The 23085-nt window shown below is 34.8% G+C and overlaps 1 protein-coding gene across 1 annotated transcript; it reads right to left on the reverse strand.

Moving 5' to 3' along the window:
* Positions 1-2021: 2021 nt before the first annotated feature.
* On the reverse strand, positions 2022-3407 carry LOC115990056 (putative F-box/kelch-repeat protein At1g15680). Its single transcript, XM_031113916.1, has one exon. The coding sequence runs from the start codon at positions 3405-3407 to the stop codon at positions 2022-2024; it is 1386 nt and encodes a 461-aa protein (XP_030969776.1).
* Positions 3408-23085: the final 19678 nt, after the last annotated feature.

Here is a 23085-nt window from a genome sequence, read left to right on the forward strand (position 1 = left end):
TCGGTTTCCTGTTGTTGTGAGACTAATTGGACATTTGAAGTCACTGAATCATAAAACTTTTGGCTGAGTCAAATAATTTTGATATTAGTCACTCAGATTGTAACTTTCTATATCAAAACATTTTTAAATTCAATCCTCATTTCATTCTGATAGTAAATATATGGGATTTTAGAGCTTCGGACAACGCTTTATTTCAATGAAAAATAGAAGTAGGTTTGGAGCTAAAGGTTTGGAAAATGCTTCATTTCCATATCATAACATTTTTCATTCCAGTAATGAATCAAGTTTATTTATTATTTGTAGTGCTGGTTTCCCTCAAAAAAAGAAAAAAGAAAAAGTTTATAGTTCTGGTCATTTCTAAAAGGACCCAAGGGAAGGTTTTTAAAGTAGCTTGTGTAGCAGGGTGAAGGGTGCTAGAGAGGTTCTAGAAGTACTTTTGTGATACAAGGTTCACTTGGTCCAAATATTTCACACATGGTCACACTGGTAGTGTGGTTTACACATCTTGTGGTACACTGCTTGAACCTAGTCATTGGATGTGGTTATGGTGGTTAACCTGCAACTTTACATTGTATGTTGGAAGTTTTGAGCATAATCTTGCCAAGTTTCACGAAAGTAATCAATTTTTCTTCTTCAAATTTTCGTATTTTCTATAATGCTGGGTAGTTTACATTTCATAGTGGTTTTGATATAGTTTTGGTAAAATGGCTGCTGGCTATTTTTCATGCCATAATGGTTTAAATATATTCTGGTAAAAGGGCTTCTGGTGCCAACAATTGTTTGACAGCAAGAGATTGTCTCAGTGAATAAACAAATGCAGGTTTAGGGAACAACGTCATTGTTAAATTGGTGCACAATTTTGTACAAGTGTATTCTGGAGATAATGTTCTTTTTTGTTTGACCTAAAATGAAAGTTTTAATTTATTTGATTGGTAAATGAAAATCTCTCTCTCTCTCTCTCTCTCTCTCTCTCTCTATTTGAATGTCTGGAATGCAATGATTGGCACTATCAAATGAATCTTATTCTTGGCAAAAAATAAGATGGAATTTATGAACTTATAGTTGCATTGCTTTGTAGTTTATGTTCTTTGATGAATGAGTAATTTTTGGGTTTGTTTGATTAGTTGATTGCTCTTGTGCTGAGAAGTAATTGTTCTAAACTTTGGGTGAAGGGTTACTTTGTCAAGTGAGTTGTAAATTTGTCTTTCTAGACTTGAGCTCTCTATGATATTTGATTGCTTTTAGTTCAGACTTAGAATAGTTTTGATTTTCTTGGCTTTGTTTTGCAAGGAATTATAAAAACAAATACCAATGACCTACATAGAAATCTAAATCAAACTAAACTGTTTTTGCTTCTCTAAGATGTTATAAATTATTAATAAATTACAAATGTACTAAATCTTAAGTTTTTGTTTGCTTTTATTGTTAGATTAGGTTCATGATCTTCGAGATTGTAGATCAAATTTTTATGTGAAAGGCTATAGTTGTTGAGTTAAATTTTATCAAGTTTGGATAAAGAATTAATATAATCTTAAATAATAAGTCTTGGCATAGTTTCTACTAATTGTATAAACATGTAGGGATAATTGTTTTAGACATTCAAGAGTAGCAACTTCAATAGTTTTATTATTCTAATGGACTAGGAAAGTATTTCAATGGTTTTATTTTTATTTTAAAAAAAATTGAATCATATTATTCTTATGTAAAGTAATTTGGAGGATATTACTGGCTTTAAGCCTTCTTATTGTATGCATTTTCTTATGAGACATTTTGGCTATGTCTTTGTATTTAAGATTGAAGTTAAGGTAGGTAGATGAATTGTTTATTAGTGATCTAGGGAGGTGGATGAAAATTGTAAGTGACTAAGATAATTGGCAGATACATCAAAGAATGATTTTGATAAATAAACATAACCAAAAAGTAACCGGAACTAGAAAAAATTTCAATAACAACATTATCTATATAAGAGAGGCAAATCGAAACCATAATACAGAAACCTAAAAGCAGCAGAATATTAATAACTATTGGGGTAGGCGGCAAATGACATTCTGTTTCTCTAAGGGAGAAGAAGGAATGGGAGTTGGCCAAGATGGTAGCACAAAGGTTAAGGTATTGGGGGTAGTAAAAAAACCGTGTTCGCTGTGATTAATATCACAAAAGACTTCGAGGGTTCTACTCTGCAAGTTGCATATGACAACCTCCGATTGAATCAACAAATACATGATATCCCCATCATTGGGATGAAAAGCTAGCACCGAGATATCAAGAGGGATAATCCAAATCCGGTCGTTTATATATTCTGTGAGCGAAGGAGATTTTTCTGAAACCATTTGGCTGAAACACAGCTCGTGCTTCAAACACCATTTACCTCCTGCTCCGCTTCCATTATTTTCATTATCAAAGTCCTTGAGCTCCCAAACGCGTAAACCGGTATGCGCATTACCTGAGACCTGACATGTCCTCAGGCAGCCGTGACACAGTCCAAGGCAATTGATTTCATGGAATGGCTCAAATTCTACAGGCTGCTCAATCACACAACATGTGCTGCTGTTGCTGTTGTTGATGTGGAACGGGTCGAACCCGAGAAGACGGCCACCACCAATGGGCCAAAAAAGCAAACCTTTACAGGGTACAGTGTGAATAGAAGTTAGAGACCATCGAAATTCACCCAGGTTGGGTGGACACAAAACCACGGAATCGCCCCATTCACCGGTGTCAGACGAGAAAACGTGAATGATGAATTGGCTTAAGTTGGTGCGTGTGCTAAGAATGAGCACCACCCTGAAACTAGAACTGATTTGTGTATCATTACTGTCGTCATAGCCGCTGATGATCCCAGCCCGTAGCGGCAATAAAGGTTGAGGAAGAGGAAGTGGACGTGGAGGGAGCTTGAGCCATTGCCTAGTTATTGGATTGATGACAGTGTAAACGACTACGTTTTTCCAATCACCAGGCTGCTGCTGCTCCACCACCCACTTACTACTTTCGATCCATAACAGCAAGTCATTACACGAAGCTCGAATCCAACCCCTGTGACGATCGCGTAGATAAGCAGCGACAGGTTTCAATTCACATTCAGACTCAGAATTTGCCGGTGTTATGGGAAGACGTCGCTCGACATTGTCGATATCACCGTACTGGTAGAGCAAGGTAAAGGGCTGTGGCTGCTGTGAGTGCTGTGCAACAAAGCGGCGAGCAAAATAAGGAGAAGAGATAAGAGTAAACCAGCGCTTTGATACCCACTTGCAAGTCAACACAACCGTGCATAATGGCAGTAAAACCAAAATTTCCATCAATACCCAATCCGGAAGGTCGTCCATGGTGCTTGGGCTGCTGCGATTATTCATAAAATGAGAATCTATGGAAGCAAATTCTTCCTCCGAATCCATACAAGTACAAGGATCCATGACACCATAAACTACTCTTGAATTATCTCTTTTCTGTTTAGGGTTGGCGACAGAGAGAAGTGAGAGACTTTGGAACTGCTTACATATTTATACATAGAAGATGAGATGGGTTCAAGTTATACCTGGTGTAACTCTAAAGAGTTACACATTTTTTAAGCCATTGGATTTAAGTAGATCCAACGGTAAAAAAAAACCCTTATTAATACTAACGTTTTTACAAATGCTAATAAAATTGTTCAAGAGTTTGGATTGGGAAAAGCTAATGAAATTGTTTTCAAACACTACTTGTTTTCTAAAACGTTTATTCTTTTTTAGTACTACTTTTTTTTTTTTTTTTTTTTTCATTTTAGTTGTTGAGGTACAAATTTTCGGGCCTTAATTTCATTAGCCCACTCACTAAAAAATACCTACACAAGCCCATAAACTATTTTGAGCCCAAATAAATATTTCCCACATATTACCCAAATATTCTCCATGTTATTGGACTCCCACAAATATTACCTATATAAGCCCCATAAATTACTTTGGGTTCTCTCACAAATATTATCCATTATATCCAATTTGGGTCTTCCACAAAAAACACTTATCACGTTGCTACCAAAATTGGGCCATAAAATTATACTATCACCACAAAAAAGCCTAAAATCATTTACCTTTTGGACAAAACTCATAAGGCCCAAGAAAACTCTCTTCTAAAGCCCATTGCTACACGGCACCTCTAAAGCCTGTTGCTACACGACAACTTAAAACTTGTTGCTACACGACACCCTAAAGCCTTAACAAATTTTTGTGCCAGGTGCAAATATAAAATGTATTGTTACTTAATATTTTATAAGTGAAATATGAATTAGAAATTTATATAATTTAATACATTAATTGAGTTATTTTCATATATTTATAAAGCGTATTTTAAAACTTTTAATTCTAAAATATCGAAATAATTAGTATCATAATAAATACAATTTTTTAAATTATCACCACCTCTCTTGGCAATGTTAGACTTTAGTTATAGAATAATAGATTTTGAGTAATTAATTTGTCTCGAAAAATATTAATTCTAATTTTAATTTTGATAGAAAGAGAAGGGAAGAGTAAATTTTTTGGAGCATTACAATTTTTTACACTCTTAAACTACTGCCAACATAGTAAAACATATTGGTAAAGTGTTGAACATTCGAAAAGAGTATAATATTTTAAAAATAATTTTTATTTATTAAATTCTTAGGCCTTAATTAAGATCTTTACATCATAGGATAGATAGACAAGATATTCTATTAGCCAAGAGAGGATTTAAAAAAGAAAAAAAGTGAGAGGTCTTCCTTTTATTATTATTTTTGTGCAATACTCTAAGAAAAATAAATTAAATATACTCTATAGAACACCTTCTTCAATTTGAGGGTCTTAGATCATTGCCTAAATGTTCTAATGGTTGAGTCGCCCCTGCATGTACCATTGTTGTTGACATCGGTCTAGGGTGGTGATGGAGTCAAAGTCAAGCCTTCCATTTTGGAGGGAAATTGAGAGATTTTTTTGTTGATTTTTGGGTTCTGGTTTGGAGAAACTTTCTTGATTTGGGTTGGGGGAAGTAATTAAGGTTGAAATGGGTTTTGGGTTGTGAGGGTAAATAGCAATAGGGAAAGAAAAACAATTCAACTCAATTAAAACACAATTAGGTGGCTAGTTTAGTGAAATAGGAACCTGAGCGACTCTCTTGGAGCATGGCTGAAAAATATGGATAAAGTGAACAATAATAAAAGCCCACACCTAAAAGGAAAATTAAAGAAAAAGCCCAACAGAACCAAAACCCAATATAGCAATATGAACCTTATCCATGAACACTCCACAGTTCTCACTTTATGTAATTTAGACTAAGAACGGGTCGGGTTGGGTTCAAAGCCCACCGGACCTGATAAAATCGGGTTGGCTAATGAGGAGTCCGAACTTGCCTGAAAATTCGATTTTTTTTTTTTTGATAAACTGAAAATTTGAGTTGACCTGCCTGTAAAGTCTATAACTTTATTTGGTTATCAGGTCCTTGGGTTTATTTTCATTTTTTTCACTTCCAACTTGTTTTGGGGATTTTTTTTGGGTGGTAAATTACGTATTTGGTGCATTATTTTTACACTATTTTGCAATTTGGTTTTTGACTTTTCAAATATGTTAATTTAGTCTCTAATATTTTATTATTGTGTCAAAATGATCCGTGTTGTTAAGTGATTCATAGAAAATGATAATATGACTAATAGTCAAAATAAAATATTGTGAGATAATTATACTTTCGTCCATTAAGATTTGGGGGAATGACACTTCACATTAAATGTGAAGAGAAAAAACACTCATAACCCTTGAGGTTTAAACAAATTAACACTTTCCCCTTTTCTTTATATTAGTAGCCAAAAATTCTAAATTTCTATAAAAATCTACTAACAAAAGTTTAACGATGGTTAATTAAAAAAAATGATAAATTTAGAATAAAAATGTAAAATTTATTAAGTACCAAAACACTTGCAATGACAAATCTCTCTATAACCCATTGAAAAAAGAAAAGAAAAAAAAGTAAAATTCATACTTAATATTTTTAAATACACTTTAATTAAAAATTTAAAACAATAAATTTTAATTCTAAAATGGAGGATAATTTTTGAAATCTACTCGTAAACAAAGGGCAAGTTAGCACATAATATTTTTAATACTATTAATTTAATGAAGGTTGGTCAATTGGATGGATGTCAAGAAAGGAAAATGTTTTTTCTTTTCAAATTTAAGGTGCAGTGTCATTATCCTAAATCTCAAAAAAGTGGAGTGTAATTATCTCAAATATTATTTTCATGATACATAGACTATCATGTCAGCATAACCTTAAAAAAAAAGAAAAAAAAGAAGGGGGGGGGGATAAAAGTAAGTAACTTTACGGGTTTGGATCAAAATCCCTTAACACAGTCCCACAATTTGGGATTTCTTATCAGCGGAACCATTATCCAAAAATTACCAATCTCTTTGTATAAATAAACAGTGTGATTTCTTGAATTTTACCAAAGCAATTAACTACCAGGACACAGCTACAACATCTGAAATTAGAAACCTCATTAGATAGATCCACACAAATTAATTAATACTCCCAAACAGTTCCAAAACAAACAAATTTCAAAACAGTTCCACAAGAAACAAATTTCGACAAGAATCACAAAATAAATCAATCAACCACGACAAAAAAAAAAAGAAAAAGAAAAAGATTAATATCACAAATTCAAAATGGTTATTCACTCCCAAAAGCATAAACTAAACACATGAAGGCAATAATCTCTAATTAAAAACCTCATCAACAACCACAAATCCAGTATACCACACTGAATCCCTATGGTGTTCATACAATTTGTGCAGCCCAGCAGTGATCCCAAATCGTGTGACAGTGTTAGGATTTTGAATTTTGATCCCAAATTTAGCCTCATGTGTTTTTGCAAGGAGGTTACTTATTAATTTTTTTTAAAGGTTATGCTGATGTGCTAGTCCATGTGGTATGAAAATAAAATTCTGTTTCAACTGTTAGTCACGTAAACATTTTTCATCTACCAGACTATTTTGACACAATACTAAAAGATTAGATACTAAATTGATACATAGTGAAAAGGTTAAGACTAACGTACCCCTTTTTGGGGATGTTTTGGGGGCTGTTTGGTATGGTTATTTGAGCAATATTTTTTAGTTTTTAAACAATATTACACATATTTTCATATACTTTTTCACCCACATGTATTTTCAAAAAATACAAATAACGTTACCAAACGGGCTTGGGCTTTGGGACTTTTTTTTACTCCTAAGTTGTTTTAGGCTGTTTTTTTATTTTGGGATGTTTTGGGCTTTCAACTAGTTTTTTGGGATGTTTGGGCCTTTCCCATATAGCTTTGGTCTTTGGGACTTTTTTTTTGGGCTTTTTTTTTTTGGGGGGGGGGGGGGGGGGGGGTTATTATTATTATTATTTTTTTCTTAGGTTGTTTGGGTTATTTTCTTCAAACATGGTAACTTGTATCAACTTCTCACAAATTGTTAGTACTTGTAGATTCTGTCAACAGTTTGGTTCAGTTATGCCAAATTTATGGCGTAGAAAACTTTCCTCTTTGATTTAATTCTGGGTAATGGCAAATTTTAAGCAGAACAGAAGAGAATTGGAGTCTGGGTTGATTTAATGATTTTCAATGCTGCCTTATAAAAATCCCTCTGAAAAGCATGTATTTCGGCTTCTCCTTGTTAAATTATTAATTCTCTCAAAAGATTAAATTGTTAAGAAATAGTATATTTATTTTAATAATTTAACTATATACTTTTAACACTTCTTGACATGAACATACCCTACGATATAGACAATACATAACTATGTGATAAACGAGATTGACCTCACAATACAGAACAAATTCATAACTTTATAGAAAAGGCATTGGAACCAAGCAAAGTAAGCCAAAGTGACATGAGTCAATTTTTCCCCCCTTGAGGTAAGACCTCACTTTTGACTTAAGTATCAAACCAAAGCATGAATTAAACATGGATGGGATCAGAATTTAAAATGGGGCTTAAGAATAACCATTCTTGAATCAAAGGGCATAGGTGTGATTGACTTAGACTTCTTGGAGTTTAACTTTGATTCATACTAGTTTCAAGATATGTTATAAATGAGATTGCTGAGGACGTGAGGGCCTAGAGTTCGACAGCAACTAGTCTAATGGAACTTTTCTAATTTACAAGGTTTCGATTTCAAAATTAGGATTCAAATTATTATTAAAAGACACTCGGAATTTTATAATCAAAGAATTTTCTATTTTAAGACAAGGCCTGAAGATAAAGCCGCGGAGTTTTTTTTTTTTTTTTTCTCTCTCTCTCTCTCTCTCTCCCTCTAGATTTACAGCAAAATTTATAAGCTTGTTTGGGAATTTGAAGTTTTCACTGGATTTACTTATACAATTCCATAGATCATTTTAAGGTGATAATTATAAAGGTTTAATAAAAAGAAAGAATCCTGTAATTAACTTTTTTTTTTTTTTTTTTTTTTGAGAAGAGAAAGCATCCTGTAACTGAAGAGAAAACATTAAGGAGTTTCTCTTCGCTAGCGAAAGGTGGTTCTCTCCATCTTCTCCTAGGTCGTAGAATAGCCGTCCCTTCCTTGGAAGGCGTCTTTGTACCTTGAGGTAACAGGTTTACCTTCAAGGTTTAGTGGTTTTTTCCTTTCTTTCGGGGGTGGGGAAACACCTTTTTTTCTGTGCTCTATTCTTAAGTTCTGTATTCGCTATCGGCTGTTTCTAGCTTTTTCAGATTGATGGAGGAGTTAGCTAAGTCTTGTAGTTGTCTTACTCTCTCGGACGTGGAGGTTTCGAAAGTTAGTATCACAGAGGAAGAAGCAATACTAGAGTTCGTACTTGCAGCAAAGTTTCTCACTAAGAGGGCTTTGAATGTGGAGGCTATTGCCAAAACTTTTACACCCATATGGAGGATGAAAAACGGGTTTAGGGTGACAAAGGAGAGTGACCACGTGGTGCTCTCTACTTTCGATAACAAAACTGATCTGGACAAGTTCTTAATACAGAACCATGGAGCTTTGATAAGCACCTTATGGTTCTGCATAGGTACGACAAAGAGGTTGAGGTATCAGAGATTGATTTTAATACGGTGACTTTCTGGATACAGGTACACGAACTACCAGTTCGGTTTCGAACAAGGGCTGTGGCAGAAAAGATCTGTGGCGCTGCTGGTGTGGTAGACAGAAACACGGAGGAATGTGACAGTATGGGAGATGGTTTTGTTCGAGTAAGAGTCAAGGTGGATATTTCAAAACCTTTATGCAGGGGTCGTGTGGTTTCTTTGGAAAATGGGAAGGAAATCTGGGTTTCTTTTAAATATGAGAGGCTGTCAAACTTGTGCTACTGGTGCGGCAATCTCACACACGATGACCGGGATTGCGAGGTGTGGATTGAGAGTGGTGGCACGTTACCATCTGAAGCCCAACAATATGGTGCATGGATCAGAGCTTTACCATTTGTGCGATCAAAAAGAAGCTCCGTCTCTGTTTCGGGTTTCTACAAGCAAACGGCTACAAGTTCAAGTACACCGACTACAGCAAAGCAGCATGAAAAACCAAGGGTGATGATTCGGCGAGGGGGTCCGGTGTCGGAAATTATCAGGTCCGGTAAAGAGAAGGAGACGCCAAATCAGGAAGGAAATAAATCTCCTGATTTTCAGGAGACAAATCCGGTAGAATCCATGCCTTTCCATACAAACTCCCACGTGGATATTGAAGTCAATGCTGGTAATACGGATCAGATTAAAGGGAGCCTATCTGCTGAGTTGTTTGAAGAGAAATTAGAGGAGATTAATCGGGAATTGAGCAAATTTGACACGACAACTGAATTTCAGTCCAAATCAAACTCTCCAACGGGTAAGGAAAATATTTTGGAATCGATGACAATTAATGAAATTTACATGAAGGCCACTCAAGCACATGCAACACTATCATGCAGTAACCGTGCAACATTATCTGCTCTATCCGATACTTCACAACTTAACACAGGGAATATAGCTACATGGAAATGTCAGCTGAGGTATACCACAGGCACAGATGTTATCATGGAAGATGCAGTGGGTTCAAAGCGGAGTGCTCATCCTACTGGGGGTCAGCCGGAGTTACAAAAAAAAAAGAAAATTGTTTCTCGGGTTGGTAAAGGTGACAAAGAGAGATTGGTGGAGGCTGGTTCCCAGCCTTGCCAAAACCAATGAGTCTTTTATGTTGGAACTGTCGGGGGCTTGGGAACCAACGTACAGAAAATCATCTTGCAGAAATAGTGTGGGCAAAAGATCCCTCCGTTGTGTTTTTAGCTGAGACATGGATGGATGAAGCTAGGCTAATTTTCATTCAAGATCATTTGAAGTTTAAGCATAGATTTATTGCACCTAGGAGAAATAAATCAGGAGGTTTAGTGATGTACTGGAAGGAGGAGGTTGATTTAAATATAGAGACTTTTTCAAAGAACTATATCGATGTCACAATTTGCAAAAATAAGGAAGGGGAGTGGAGATTCACAGGTTTTTATGGAGAACCGGATACACAACTCAGACATGAAGCTTGGGCACGTTTGAGAAATCTGAAAACACGAAGTCATGCACCTTGGCTATGTGCGGGAGATTTTAATGAAGTTACAAAGCAATCTGAAAAATTGGGTGGTAGGACTCGGCCTCATAGTCAGATGCAAGCTTTTAGAGATGTATTGGATGAGTGTGGTTTTATGGACCTTGGGTTTGTGGGATCAAAGTTCACATGACATAAGCATTATGAAAATTTCACAGTATGGGAGAGATTAGATAGGGCAGTGGCTAACAATGAGTGGTTTTCTTTGTTTCCAGATACACAAGTTCATCATCTTGATGTTACCACTTCAGATCATAAGCCCTTGTTAATCAATCCGGATGGAATGGACTGTAAGCAACAAAGGCCTTTTCGTTTTGAGCAGATGTGGATGAGTGAACCGGGGTGTGGGGCAACAATTGAGGCGGTATGGCAGCAGGGAGGAGACAGTCACAGGGGAGAGAGAGTGATTAAAAAAAGTGGATAAATGCGGGAAAAGCCTAACCAAATGGAGTAAGACTTGTTTCCGGAATGTGAGACGGGAGTTGGAACAAAAGAGGAAAAAACTAGCTCAGGCCGAGAGAGTAGCTTGCAGTGGGGGTTCGGTGTTACTGATGAAGAAATTAGAGTAAGAAATAAATGTACTCCTAGATAAAGAGGCACAGATGTGGGGGCAACGGGCTAAGGTGCAATGGTTAAAAGATGGGGACAGGAATACGAGGTTTTTTCATAGCAAAGCCTCACAACGAAGAAGGAAAAACTACATCAAGGGGCTGTATGATAATGAAGGCCAATGGTGCACTAATCCTAGCCGAATGGAGGAGATTGTGTTGGAGTTTTACTAGGCTCTTTTCACTTCCCAAAACCCGGAGAATTTTGATGAGATTTTGGCTCAAATACCCCGGGTGGTAACAAATGATATGAACAATGATTTGATGGCAGAGTTCCAAAAAGAAGAAGTAGAGACAGCTCTTAAGCAGATGGCTCCCCTGAAATCACCTGGACCGGATGGAATGCCACCCATTTTCTACCAACATTATTGGTCTTTGGTGGGTAATGATGTGGTTGATGATATTCTGTATCTCCTTAATTTGGGTAATCTCCCTCCATCTTTATGTCATTCTTTCATAACTTTAATCCCTAAAGTTCATAGTCCTGAATATATTTCACAATATCGCCCTATAAGTCTCAGCAACGTTTTGTACAAAATTTTTTCAAAAGTTTTGGCAAACAGGTTGAAGAAAATTCTTCCCAACCTAGTGTCGGAACAACAAAGTGCTTTTGTGAAGGATAGATTGATTTTTGACAATATTATGGTGGCTTTCGAAACCCTCCATTATATGAGGAACCATAGTTCGGGGGAGATGGGGTATATGACACTTAAACTGGACATGAGCAAGGCGTATGATAGGGTGGAGTGGCTGTATATGGAGAAATTGATGAAGAAGATGGGTTTTGGAGACACTTGGGTAAATTTGATGATGCAATGTATTTCAAGGGCTACTTATTCCGTTTTAATTAATGGAGAGCCACATGGTCACATCACACCTTCACAGGGGCTGCGCCTAGGAGATCCTTTGTCTCCTTACTTATTCTTGTTATGCACAGAAGGGTTTCATGGTTTGTTGAGAAAAGTAGAGGAGACTAGAGATATAAGGGGTGTTTCTATTTGTAGAAGTGCACCGAAGCCAACACACCTTCTTTTTGCAGATGACAGCCTTATTTTTTGCAGGGCAAAAATTAATGAGTGTGCGAAGCTTTTGGAGATCCTAGCCACTTATGAGCAAGCATCGGGGCAACAAATAAATAGAGATAAAACTACTCTATTTTTTAGCAGGTCCACTTCCCATCAAATGCAAGCTTCAATTCAAGTAGCCCTTGGAGTACCCGTGGTCAAGCGATATGAGAAGTATTTGGGATTGCCAAGTTTCATAGGGCGAAAAAAGAAGGATAGCTTTGCTAACATTAAGCAAAGAGTTTGGAAAAGGCTCCAAGGGTGGGAAGGCAAGCTCTTATCACAAGCGGGGAGAGAAATTTTAATTAAAGCAGTGGCTCAAGCTTTACCTACCTACACTATGTCATGTTTCAAACTACTGGTTACTCTGTGCCATGACATTGAAGCTCTTATTCGGAAATTTTTTTGGGGGCAGCGAGGAGATAGTCGAAAGGTGCATTGGGTAAGGTGGGAAGAGTTATGTAAGCCAAAGGAGCAAGGAGGGATGGGATTCAAGGACTTGTCCCGTTTTAATGATGCTTTGCTCGCTAAACAAACTTGGAGACTTCTACATGATAAATCCTCACTGTTTTATCGGATTTTTAAAGCGAGGTTTTTCCCAAATTGTTCAGTCATGGAGGCCACTTGTCCAAGCTCGGCATCCTATGCATGGAAGAGCATTATTAAAGGGAGAGATGTGATTAAACATGGGGCTATTTGGAGAATTGGAGATGGGAAGTCAGCTCATATTTGGGGGGATAGGTGGCTGCCACAAAAACATTCAGCACTAGTTTTATCTCCACGGATAGATGTTTTGGCTGAAGCAAAAGTCCAAAGCTTGATTGATGAAGAACGAAGATGCTGGAAGACTGAGTTAATTGATGAAACCTTGCTGGAATTTGAGGCAACATTGGTGAAAAGCATTCCCCTTTGCCTCACTGAGCAATCGGATGAACTAATTTGGCCTCACAGTGCTAATGGAGCATACACAGTCAAGTCGGGTTATAAGTTTCTGCAGACGGAATTTCAGAATCAACAACCGGGTCAGTCTGATCCTTTGATGCTCAAGCCACTGTGGAAGGGGATATGGGGTCTCAACGTGCCAAGCAAAGTCAAAAATCTAGTTTGGAGAGCTGTGAAAAACTCACTCCCCACGAAGCAGAATTTAGTTAAAAGAAAGGTGTTAAATGATGACTGCTGTGATCACTGTAAGATGCAGCAAGAAGACACACTCCATGCTCTATACCTCTGTCCGAAGTTGGAGGAAATTTGGCTCTCGGTACAAGCTTGGAACCAGCATAGTCTAAGGCAAATAAAGAGCTTTGTTGATCTTATGGGGTGCATTTTGGCTGAGAACAGGGATCCGGAACTATTTGCTATGGTTGTATGGACTATATGGAAGAGACGGAATGATATGAGGGTTGGGAAAAGAGATGAAAATCTACCAAACTTGGTGCAATTAGCTCGAAACAGGTTACAGGAATTTTTGTTGCAAAATTATGCAGAAACAGCAGCTACGGACAGACCCTCAATGCAGTGGCAGCCACCAGCGCACCAACAGTACAAGATTAATTTTGATGGGGCACTTTTCAAGGATGAAAACCAGGCCGGAATAGGGGTGGTGATTAGGGACAGCAAGGGGGAGGTGATGGTCTCCTTGGCTCATCGACTTCCACTACCTAGTACAACTATTGAAGTTGAGGCCTTAGCAGCCAGGCGTGCAATGGAGTTGGCGTTGGAAACTGGTCTCAATAAGGGGGTGCTGGAAGGTGATTCACAGATTCTCATGAACGGTCTGAAGTCAAACTCTCATAGCCTTGCACAGTTCGGTCATATTATCAAGGATATACAGTACTTAGCCTCTAGTTTCTCCATTATTTCTTTTTCTCATGTAAGGAGGCATTGTAATACTGTAGCTCACTCGATTGCGAGGTGGGCACTTTCTTTTTCGTCATTACAAGTCTGGATGGAAGATGTACCACCAGAGATTGCAGATGTTCGTCAGGCTGATTTTCATAGCCTTAGCTGAATAAAATCTTTTGATGTGGATTCTCAAAACAAAAAAAAAAACTGAATATTTAGTCATGAAAACAAAATAAACTAATTAAGAGACAATAAGATAATGAAGAAACAATTAATAGGAAGAAATCAAAACAATTTATACTATCGTCTTGCCTGATGCACATGAATAATAATTACCTATTCATAATACATCTGTGACTGAATTTTTAGTCAATGAAAAAAAAAAAAAACTAATTAATGGACAATAAGTGTTAAGATAAAAAAGGCCGTTATCAACCTATGACTGTTTTTTAGTTTGGATAACGATATACACACATTTTTTGAATTGAAATCGTGAGTTATAAACATGTAACAAGGTGTGTGTTATAAACATTGCTAGTATTCAGATCAATCAAGTCACAAACTCTAACATCATCTTCAATATATAAGAGGGCTTGGCTGTAAAATACAGCGAACATTTTATCCTTTGTCACTGTAATTTCTTGACAATATCCCACTCTCCAAAAGGTGCCCCTTATTAGAAGTAGTGGCTTGGCAGCTAAAATACCTCTCCAAAAAAATGAGCTCCCTGGTCAATCCGTAGCTTCAAGGAAGTAATAATTCCAAAAGTATTTTGCCTTAAAGCATTTGTACAACAAGAAATCTTTAGAATGTAAAAACGTTTTCTTCATTGTTTTGCAAGCATAACCATTAGCATCAATTCGACTAAATTTTTTCGTTTATTTTAGTATAAGAACCTATTTTTTATATTTTACACATTATTATTATTATTTTATTAATATTTCTCCCAAAATTATGACATTGAACCTTAGCCATTATTTTTTGAGAGAGAGAGAGAGAGGCTTGTAATTAGACAATCAAATGAAATACAGACACAAGATTGTTTTATAATTTGAATTTTCTAAATAAGTATTACAGACAATCAAATAAATTTTTTTTTTTTTTTTTAATGTAAATTCTATCACTATCTTGGTCTAACAGATTTTCTCTTGCCTTGAGAAACAATAGTTTATGAGCACTAGTAATCTAGAGTATACTTTATTTATTTATTTTTAGAATCATTAGAGTATATTTTGTGGTAAATTACCAATTATCTCAAAAGTTTAAGCTATTAGAAAATTATGAATTAATCATTATTTTTTTAATTAAATTATATTTTGTTAAATGTGCTGATCATAATAATTTTTTAAATATTATGACTTTGTCAGAAGTTTTTAGACTAATCATGGGTTTTGTATAGTTGTGGATATGTTAGTTGTGCCATTCATATGTTCAATGGTTGTGTGTTGGACAAAGACAGAATGATTCCTGATTAAGTTGATACGATTTTAATAAGAAATGAAATTGAGTGCACAAATAAATATAGTTATATAAAATAATATAATTGACACGCAGTAAATTGGAAAAAAAAAAAAAAACTATCTATCCATTTATAATTTTTTTTTTCTTTTACTCAGTACCTTTATCGAAGAATTTAGTCTTCAAGCCTAGCCCACTTTCCACGTTCTTGAAAAAGAGTGAAGTAGTACATGGCTTAGCTCCAGGCTTAAAGTTTTGTTTTGTTTTTTTGGTTGAGAAACAAACATACTGCCTTATTTTGTTGATATTCCTTTCCTCAGTAGTTGTTCAATTTAAACATTATTATAGTGTGGCCTGCTTTATTATTATTATTTTTAGAGGAAACGGATAACCAGTGAAATAATTTATACAGTAACTTTTGCTAAAAATTCTATACGTAAAAGTTTTTACATCTACTCTTGACCTTATATTTTTAAACCATGTTTCACTTTCTACTTAATCTACCCCGCCCCCCCCCCCCCCCCCCCTTTTTTTTGTTTTTGTCAAACTTAACTCGGTTGTTGAGGAAGGCTTAGGAGCAACGTGACCCACTTTCCCCATCTATGAAAAGAAGACAATTGGACTCTGAGTAATTTTTATATTTGGTTTACAAGATATTGGTTTTTTTACGATACTTTTCACAATTTAAAGGGTTTCTTATCCTTTTCATTGATACTAATAAAATGATGTTGGTAATAGGAACATGTGATAGTGACGTTGATGTCGTCCCTCCAATTCATTCACAACTTGAGGTCTCAACTCTCACCTCTCCAGCAACTACTCTAGTTTGAAAGGATGCAAATATGCATTTGATGCAACATGCTATACTTGGAACCAGAAATAGAAACTAAACAGAGGTTTTAGCCGGATAATAAAATATACAAGCATTCACCAACTTGCTACTTGCTAGACAGCATTCCCACTACAAAAATGATTGCTATTTGTGACGAAACTTTTTCGATGACTACAAAAAGCCATCGGAAAAACTAGCTTTTTCGATGGCAAGTCTCTTTCGTCGACAATTACTTATCAAATATTAAAACATTTGTGACGACAAACTGAGTTCGTCGAAAATGCCTATTATTTTTGTCAAAAATATGATTTATTTTGGAGGGAAGTGTTCCCGCCTTACTTTTTACGACAGCATAAAAATGTTCATCGCTAATAAAGTATTATTTACGACAACCGAATAAAAACCATCGGAATTACTAACACTAGTGACGGCTTTTGTGCATCGGAAATACAAAATATATTTTTTTATGGTGTTATTATTTGTGACAAACATTCTTCCATCGTAAATATAAAAAATGGTATTATTTATGATGACTGAAGAAAAACCGTTGAAACTATTAACACTTGTGACGGCTTTTGTGTTTCGAAAATACCAAAAAAAAAAATTATTTTTTATGGTGTTATTATTTGTGACAAACATTCTTCCATCGTAAGTATAAAAGTGGGTATTATTTACGATGACCAAAGAAAAACCATCAGAACTATTAACACTTGTGACGGTTTTTGTGCGTTGAAAATACAAAATATACATTTTTTATGGTGTTATTATTTGTGACAAAAATTCTTCCATCGTAAATATAAAAAAAAGGGTAGGGGTGTCAATTCAGGTTAACGTGTCGGGTTCGTGTCGTGTCGAGGTAGGGGTATTCGATTAAATGGCTCAACCCTAACTCGACCCATTTAATAATTGTGTTATGATCCTTCAACCCTAATTCGACCTGTTAATAAAGCGGGTTGATCTGACCCAACCCATTTGACATGCTTAATAAACGAGTCGTGTTGGGTTGACACGAATGTAACACAACCCATTTTAACCTGCATAATATTAAATATAACATCCATCTAGAAATAATTTTTTTTACATCCCAAAAAGCAGTACATATACTTTAAGTTTTCAACCCATATTAAAAATAATATAATTCAACAAAAATATAACATTCATCTAGAAATAAGTTCTTTACACTCCAAAAGAAGTGCATACACTTCAACCCAAAATCAAAATAACAAAAATAAAATAACATAGTTCAACAAAAATATATTATCTTTAGAACTCGCCAAATGCTAAGTATCAATATTGAAAGAATTTGAGCAAACAGTAGACTAATCCTAACTATGACACGATTATCATCCATAGATTCTTTACTGATGTTCAAATTCAAAACATCTTCCACAAGCTCATCCAATTTCATTTGTGCAAGTTCTATATGCTCATCCCCCCCCCCCCCCCCCCCAAAAGTATTAATAGTTTTAGAGTCTGTAAAGTTTCAATTTCCAATTATATCCCTTGTAAATTTTTGTAATTACTCACTTTTCTTTTTAAATTTAAAATATATGTTGGATATAAAAAGTATTTGACAAATCTAAAATAAAATAAATATTTATTTGTTATACGAGTTAAACGAGTTGTGTTAAGTGGGTCATTTCAGGTTGACACAAATAAATTGGCGTGTCAAACGTGTCTATTGCGGGTTATGCAGGTTGACCCGCTTATGACACGTTTCTTATCGTGTCGCTTTCGGGTCGACCCGTTTATGACCCAAACCCATTAAGGCCTAACCCTAACCCGAAAAAACACGTGTCGGGTTCGTGTCGTGTTCGCGGGTTGGGTTGAACATTGACACCCCTAAAAAAGGGTATTAGTGACAGCCATGAAGTCATCAAAAATGGTAAAATATTTTGGAGGGAAAACTCCCTCCTTACTTTTCACATTTGTGACGACATTTATCCATTGTAATTAATTTTTCTAATTGAGTTTGTATTTGCGACGAACATGCTGACCGTCGTAAATAGTTATTTTTCAAGACCCTCCAAGTTCTTCAGGGCTATTTTGGTCAATTTAGTAGTAAAAGGTATTTTGAAGCTTTTAGGGGTACTTTCGTCACTTTAGAAGTTTATAGGTATTTGGTCATTTCCTAGCTTTGATGGTGTATTTTAGCCATTTTGGATGGTCGGATTGTATCAATGGGGTTAAACAAAGTTTCCTAGTGGGTGGGTAAAACAACATATGTCCATCATGCAACTAGATGGAGAACCAAAATCTAACCGTTGGATTGGTAAAATATGATGAAATATTTGTGTTTGTATATTATAATGAAAATCAAACGGTCAAAATGTGAGAACAGAACAGTCAAATCCTTCGAAACTTCATCAAAGTCTATTAAATTGGTCAATCTTTGTCAAACTTCAAAGTTGGTTCCAGGACCACTGGATTTGATCAAATTAGATTGATCAGGGAGTTTTTAAGTGGGTTTTGGGTATTGGTCAGTATTTTAAGGTATTTTTGGTTTTCATGCTTTTATTAATTTCTAATTTTAAAATGGCAAAGTCAAAGGTCATATGTAAATCCATTGGGGTCATTTTCTAGGTTTTTGGTTGTATTTTATAAGTAATTTTCTCGGTTTTTAGTAATATGTATATAGTGTATAACTCTCTTAGAAGAGTATTGGATATTTTTAGTGATTGAAGTTTCATGATAGGTAGATACAACGACACACATCCATCTTGTGCCAGAGTTAGATTTAATATTTGATCGTTAGATTGAAAGTGTGGGATAAAATATTGGTTTTGATGAATTTTGAGCACAATCGAACGGTTGGATTAGGAGAACGTGACCAATCAAAATTTCTTGGTGTGTTGGTACAACAACACATGTCAATAATGCTTTAGTCTCAAATCCAAAATCCAACTGTTAGATTTGAAGAATGTGATGAGATATTGGTGTTGGCGAAGTATGATAACAATTAGACGGTCAGATTGTGAGAAATGAGTAGTCAAAGTTTGCAAAACTTGGTCAATATTTGGTCAAACATGGTCAACCATCGAATTTGGATCTATGACCACTCGATAGGATCAAATTAGGTTGAATAGGGAGGTTTTGAGTGGGTTTTGGGTATTACTTTGTATTTTAGGGTTTTCTCGACTTTTATGCTTTTCTATAAATTTTCTTTTACTAAAGTTTAACAATGAATAGTACATACAATACTGAAAATTTTAGAATAATAATGCAAAGTTTATCAAGTACCAAATTACTAGCAACGACAATTCTTTCCACAACTCATTGAAAAAATTTTAAAAAAATGGCATATTAAATATTTGAAAACACTCTTTAATTAAAAATTGAAATCAATGAATTTTAATTATAAAATAAAATAATTTTGGAAATTTGCGAGTAGGTAAGTACACAATATTTTTAATATTAATTTAACAAAATTTGGTCAATGGGATGTCAAGTGGAAAATGTTTTTTCCCTTCAAATGGGATGGTTTTTCCAAATAAAAAAAAAAATTTTTAAGAAAAATATTGAGGTTATTTTTCCGTAAAAGAAATCCACCTACACAATATTGAGGATATATTTCCCTTACTTTTTTAAAAGAACACTTACTATATAAAAAATAAAAATAAATAAAAAAATTGCAAGAAGTGAGATTTCATAGTGTTTCTATCTTTTTATTAATAATAATAATTAAAAAAAGTGATATTTCAGAGTGACCCAAAAAAAAAAAAAAAAAAAAGTGACGTGGTTGTCATCAAAAAAAAAAAAAAAAAAAACCACATAATTTTATAAATAAATGTGAGAGACCGCACCCCCAGCCCCTTTTTATAGGATGTTGGGCCAAACCCACGTGAATGGGTGGAGTCATGTTATTACCTCTCAAAATGGAGGTTCGACTAGTCATATTTTTCCTTTTAGATTAAGGGTTTTACAATGGAGTCGCCACTTATTTAATTATTGGAAAAATAAGAAAACCATAATTGAAAAATTCCTCATTTTATTAATTTGAAATTGAATTTATATAGATCATAGGAAAATTACATGGCTTTGATCCTAGATACAATCTAAGATAAAGTACATGGCTTTGTTTCCTAGTTACAATCTAGAAATTGAAAATTACATGGATAAGCATTTGATCTACTAACCCTTGATCTAAACTCGGAGGCTATGTTACAAGGTGGGAAGGTGTTAGGCACCCACCTTACCCGGTGAAACCAGTCTTCTAGACTATGGTGGCCAACATTCATATCATATCATCCAATATGTCAATCAATTTACATGTTTAATTTAAAGTGTGTGCGTGTGATAAAACCCTAATTCAATTTATTAAGTATTGCATTTGGATTGAAAAATAAATTTTAGTGAATGTGTGTGTATGGTAATATCCTAGATTCAAAGACTTGAAAGAATTATGAAACAAACATGTTTTTCATATTTTTGATGTGGATTTAAGATTAAATCTAGTGATATGCATGAACATGTGATGAACAACTAAGAACACGTGAAGAACACATAAGAACATTCAAACATATTCAAGGGAATTATCATGCTTTAATCTTAAATTCTCATCATGGCAATATAAACAAACAGTTAGGGAAGAGGATTATACCTTCATGCAAAATCCATATAACGGAGGAGGTGATTCTTGATGGAGGTCCTAAAGGTGGAGGAAAAAAAGAGCTAGGAGAGGGAGAGTGAGTCTCACTCAATACCTTGAGTCTCAGGAAGACCAAGATATGACAAGACTACTCAATTTCATTAGAACTCAAGAGAAGAGAAGAGAGGGGGATTTTTTGTGTCTTGGAATGAAGGAGAAGGGGGGTTTATATAGTAGTGGTGGAGGAAATATGAATGAAAGGCCATTTAATGAGGGTTGACAAGGAATCATGAACCTAGACCTCATTTTAGCCTTTGGAGAAATCTGATGCATTAAATGTGGAGGTTGATGAGAGTGAAGAGCAAGCAAAGTTCGGTTTTTCTGTAGCTGCTGTAACAGCTTGTAGAGCTAACTTTGAAAAATCATATCTGTCTCAATTTTGATCGAAATTATCTCATTCTTATGCTCAAATTGAAGCCCCGGATGTCTAGTTTTTGGGAAAATTAACCTCATTCACAGATTCAAAATATTCTGAGAGATATCGATGAAATGGTGAGCAGAGGTTATTTGTTAGAAAATGGTTTCAGTACAATTAACATTAGTAGGTTCCAAATTAGCTCCCAATTAACATTAAATGGCTCCAATCACTCCCATTTCAGACTTAATTGGTTCGAAATTTATCCTAATTAAAAGATAATTGCACAAATTACTCATTGAATAATTAATGTTTAACTATCTAGTTAATTAGGTGTGTGTAACCCTACCATAAAATATAGTCCTAACCAATAAAATTATGACACATCATCGATTTCAAATTGATTATACTTATAACCAATTGAAATCAATTGTTCATAATCACATATAGTTGGACTCAATTTGTGATAGTGCATCTCAGCTATTAAAACTTGATTTAATGATAACTTTCAATCTAATGATCCGATCAGGGCTCATGACCAGTCGATTTGATCATTACAACATCAAGATAATTTTGGTGAAATGAGATTAAGGATCTAATGACCAGAATCAAGATGCATATTTCCAATGTGAAATTACCCTTTTACCCTCCATGTGAGGTTAAATACGGGTTGCAAAATAGGGTGTCAACAATAAAACAAAAAAGAAGTCATGTTGCTATAAAGTGTAAACGCACACAGTATCATTTTAGCACTAAAAAAAAAAAAAAAAATGGAAATAAAAAGGCAAAACCCTACCTCCTAGCTAGTTCCCTCCCTACCTTTCACTGAAAACAATGCCTCCCTTTTTCTTTTTAATGGATCCCACGTCTCCCTTTCCCTCCCACTAAAAGACTAACCACTAACTCTCTATTTCACTATACTCTATAATCTATAGCCCACATATTTTTCAATATTCCTCCACTATTCACTCTCTAGGTCTTTCTGTTTCTCCCAATCACCATCAAACCCAAAAGGTTAGTTTTCTTAAATCCTTATATTTTGATTTATTTTGTTAATGTAGTGGATTAGTAAATAGATTTGTTGGTTTATTTCCTTTATCTAAATTTTGGGTTTGGTTTAGATATATCTCTTTCATAATATACAATCTCGTATTGTAGGCAAAATTCTTGACAGTTGGGTACTAGTAAATAGTGTAATGTTTGTGTGCATTGGTGGCTCCGGCCAATCTATTGATAAATCTTAATTATATGCAAGCACCTACTACACATATATATTTTTTTCCAAGATAATCAACATTAATTTTTTTTTTTTTCTATTTTTGAGGTTGTTGAAATAAGTGATAAATTTTCTCATTATAGTTTTCAATTAATTGCTATTCTTGGTGCATATATAATTTTATATGACTTGTTGTGCTGATGGATATATTTTTAAGAGTGATGGGGATGTACTATTAATGTGGTTATTGGTGGAAGATGTATTCCTGGAAGTTCTTATTCACAAGAGAACTACAAGGTTCTTGTTAGTAGTAAGGATTTATGATAGAGGCAATGTTTGCGTCGGTAGTAAGGATTTATTTTTGATGTTTTTTCATTTATCATGGTGATTGTGTTAATGTTTTTAGATGAATATATTTTAGTTAATTCTTTATTATTTACTTTAAATATAAAAATTTGTGTAGTTATAATTTTTGTATATTTATTTA

The sequence above is a fragment of the Quercus lobata genome, chromosome 5 (genome assembly GCF_001633185.2).
Source record: "Quercus lobata isolate SW786 chromosome 5, ValleyOak3.0 Primary Assembly, whole genome shotgun sequence".
Lineage (NCBI taxonomy): Eukaryota > Viridiplantae > Streptophyta > Magnoliopsida > Fagales > Fagaceae > Quercus > Quercus lobata.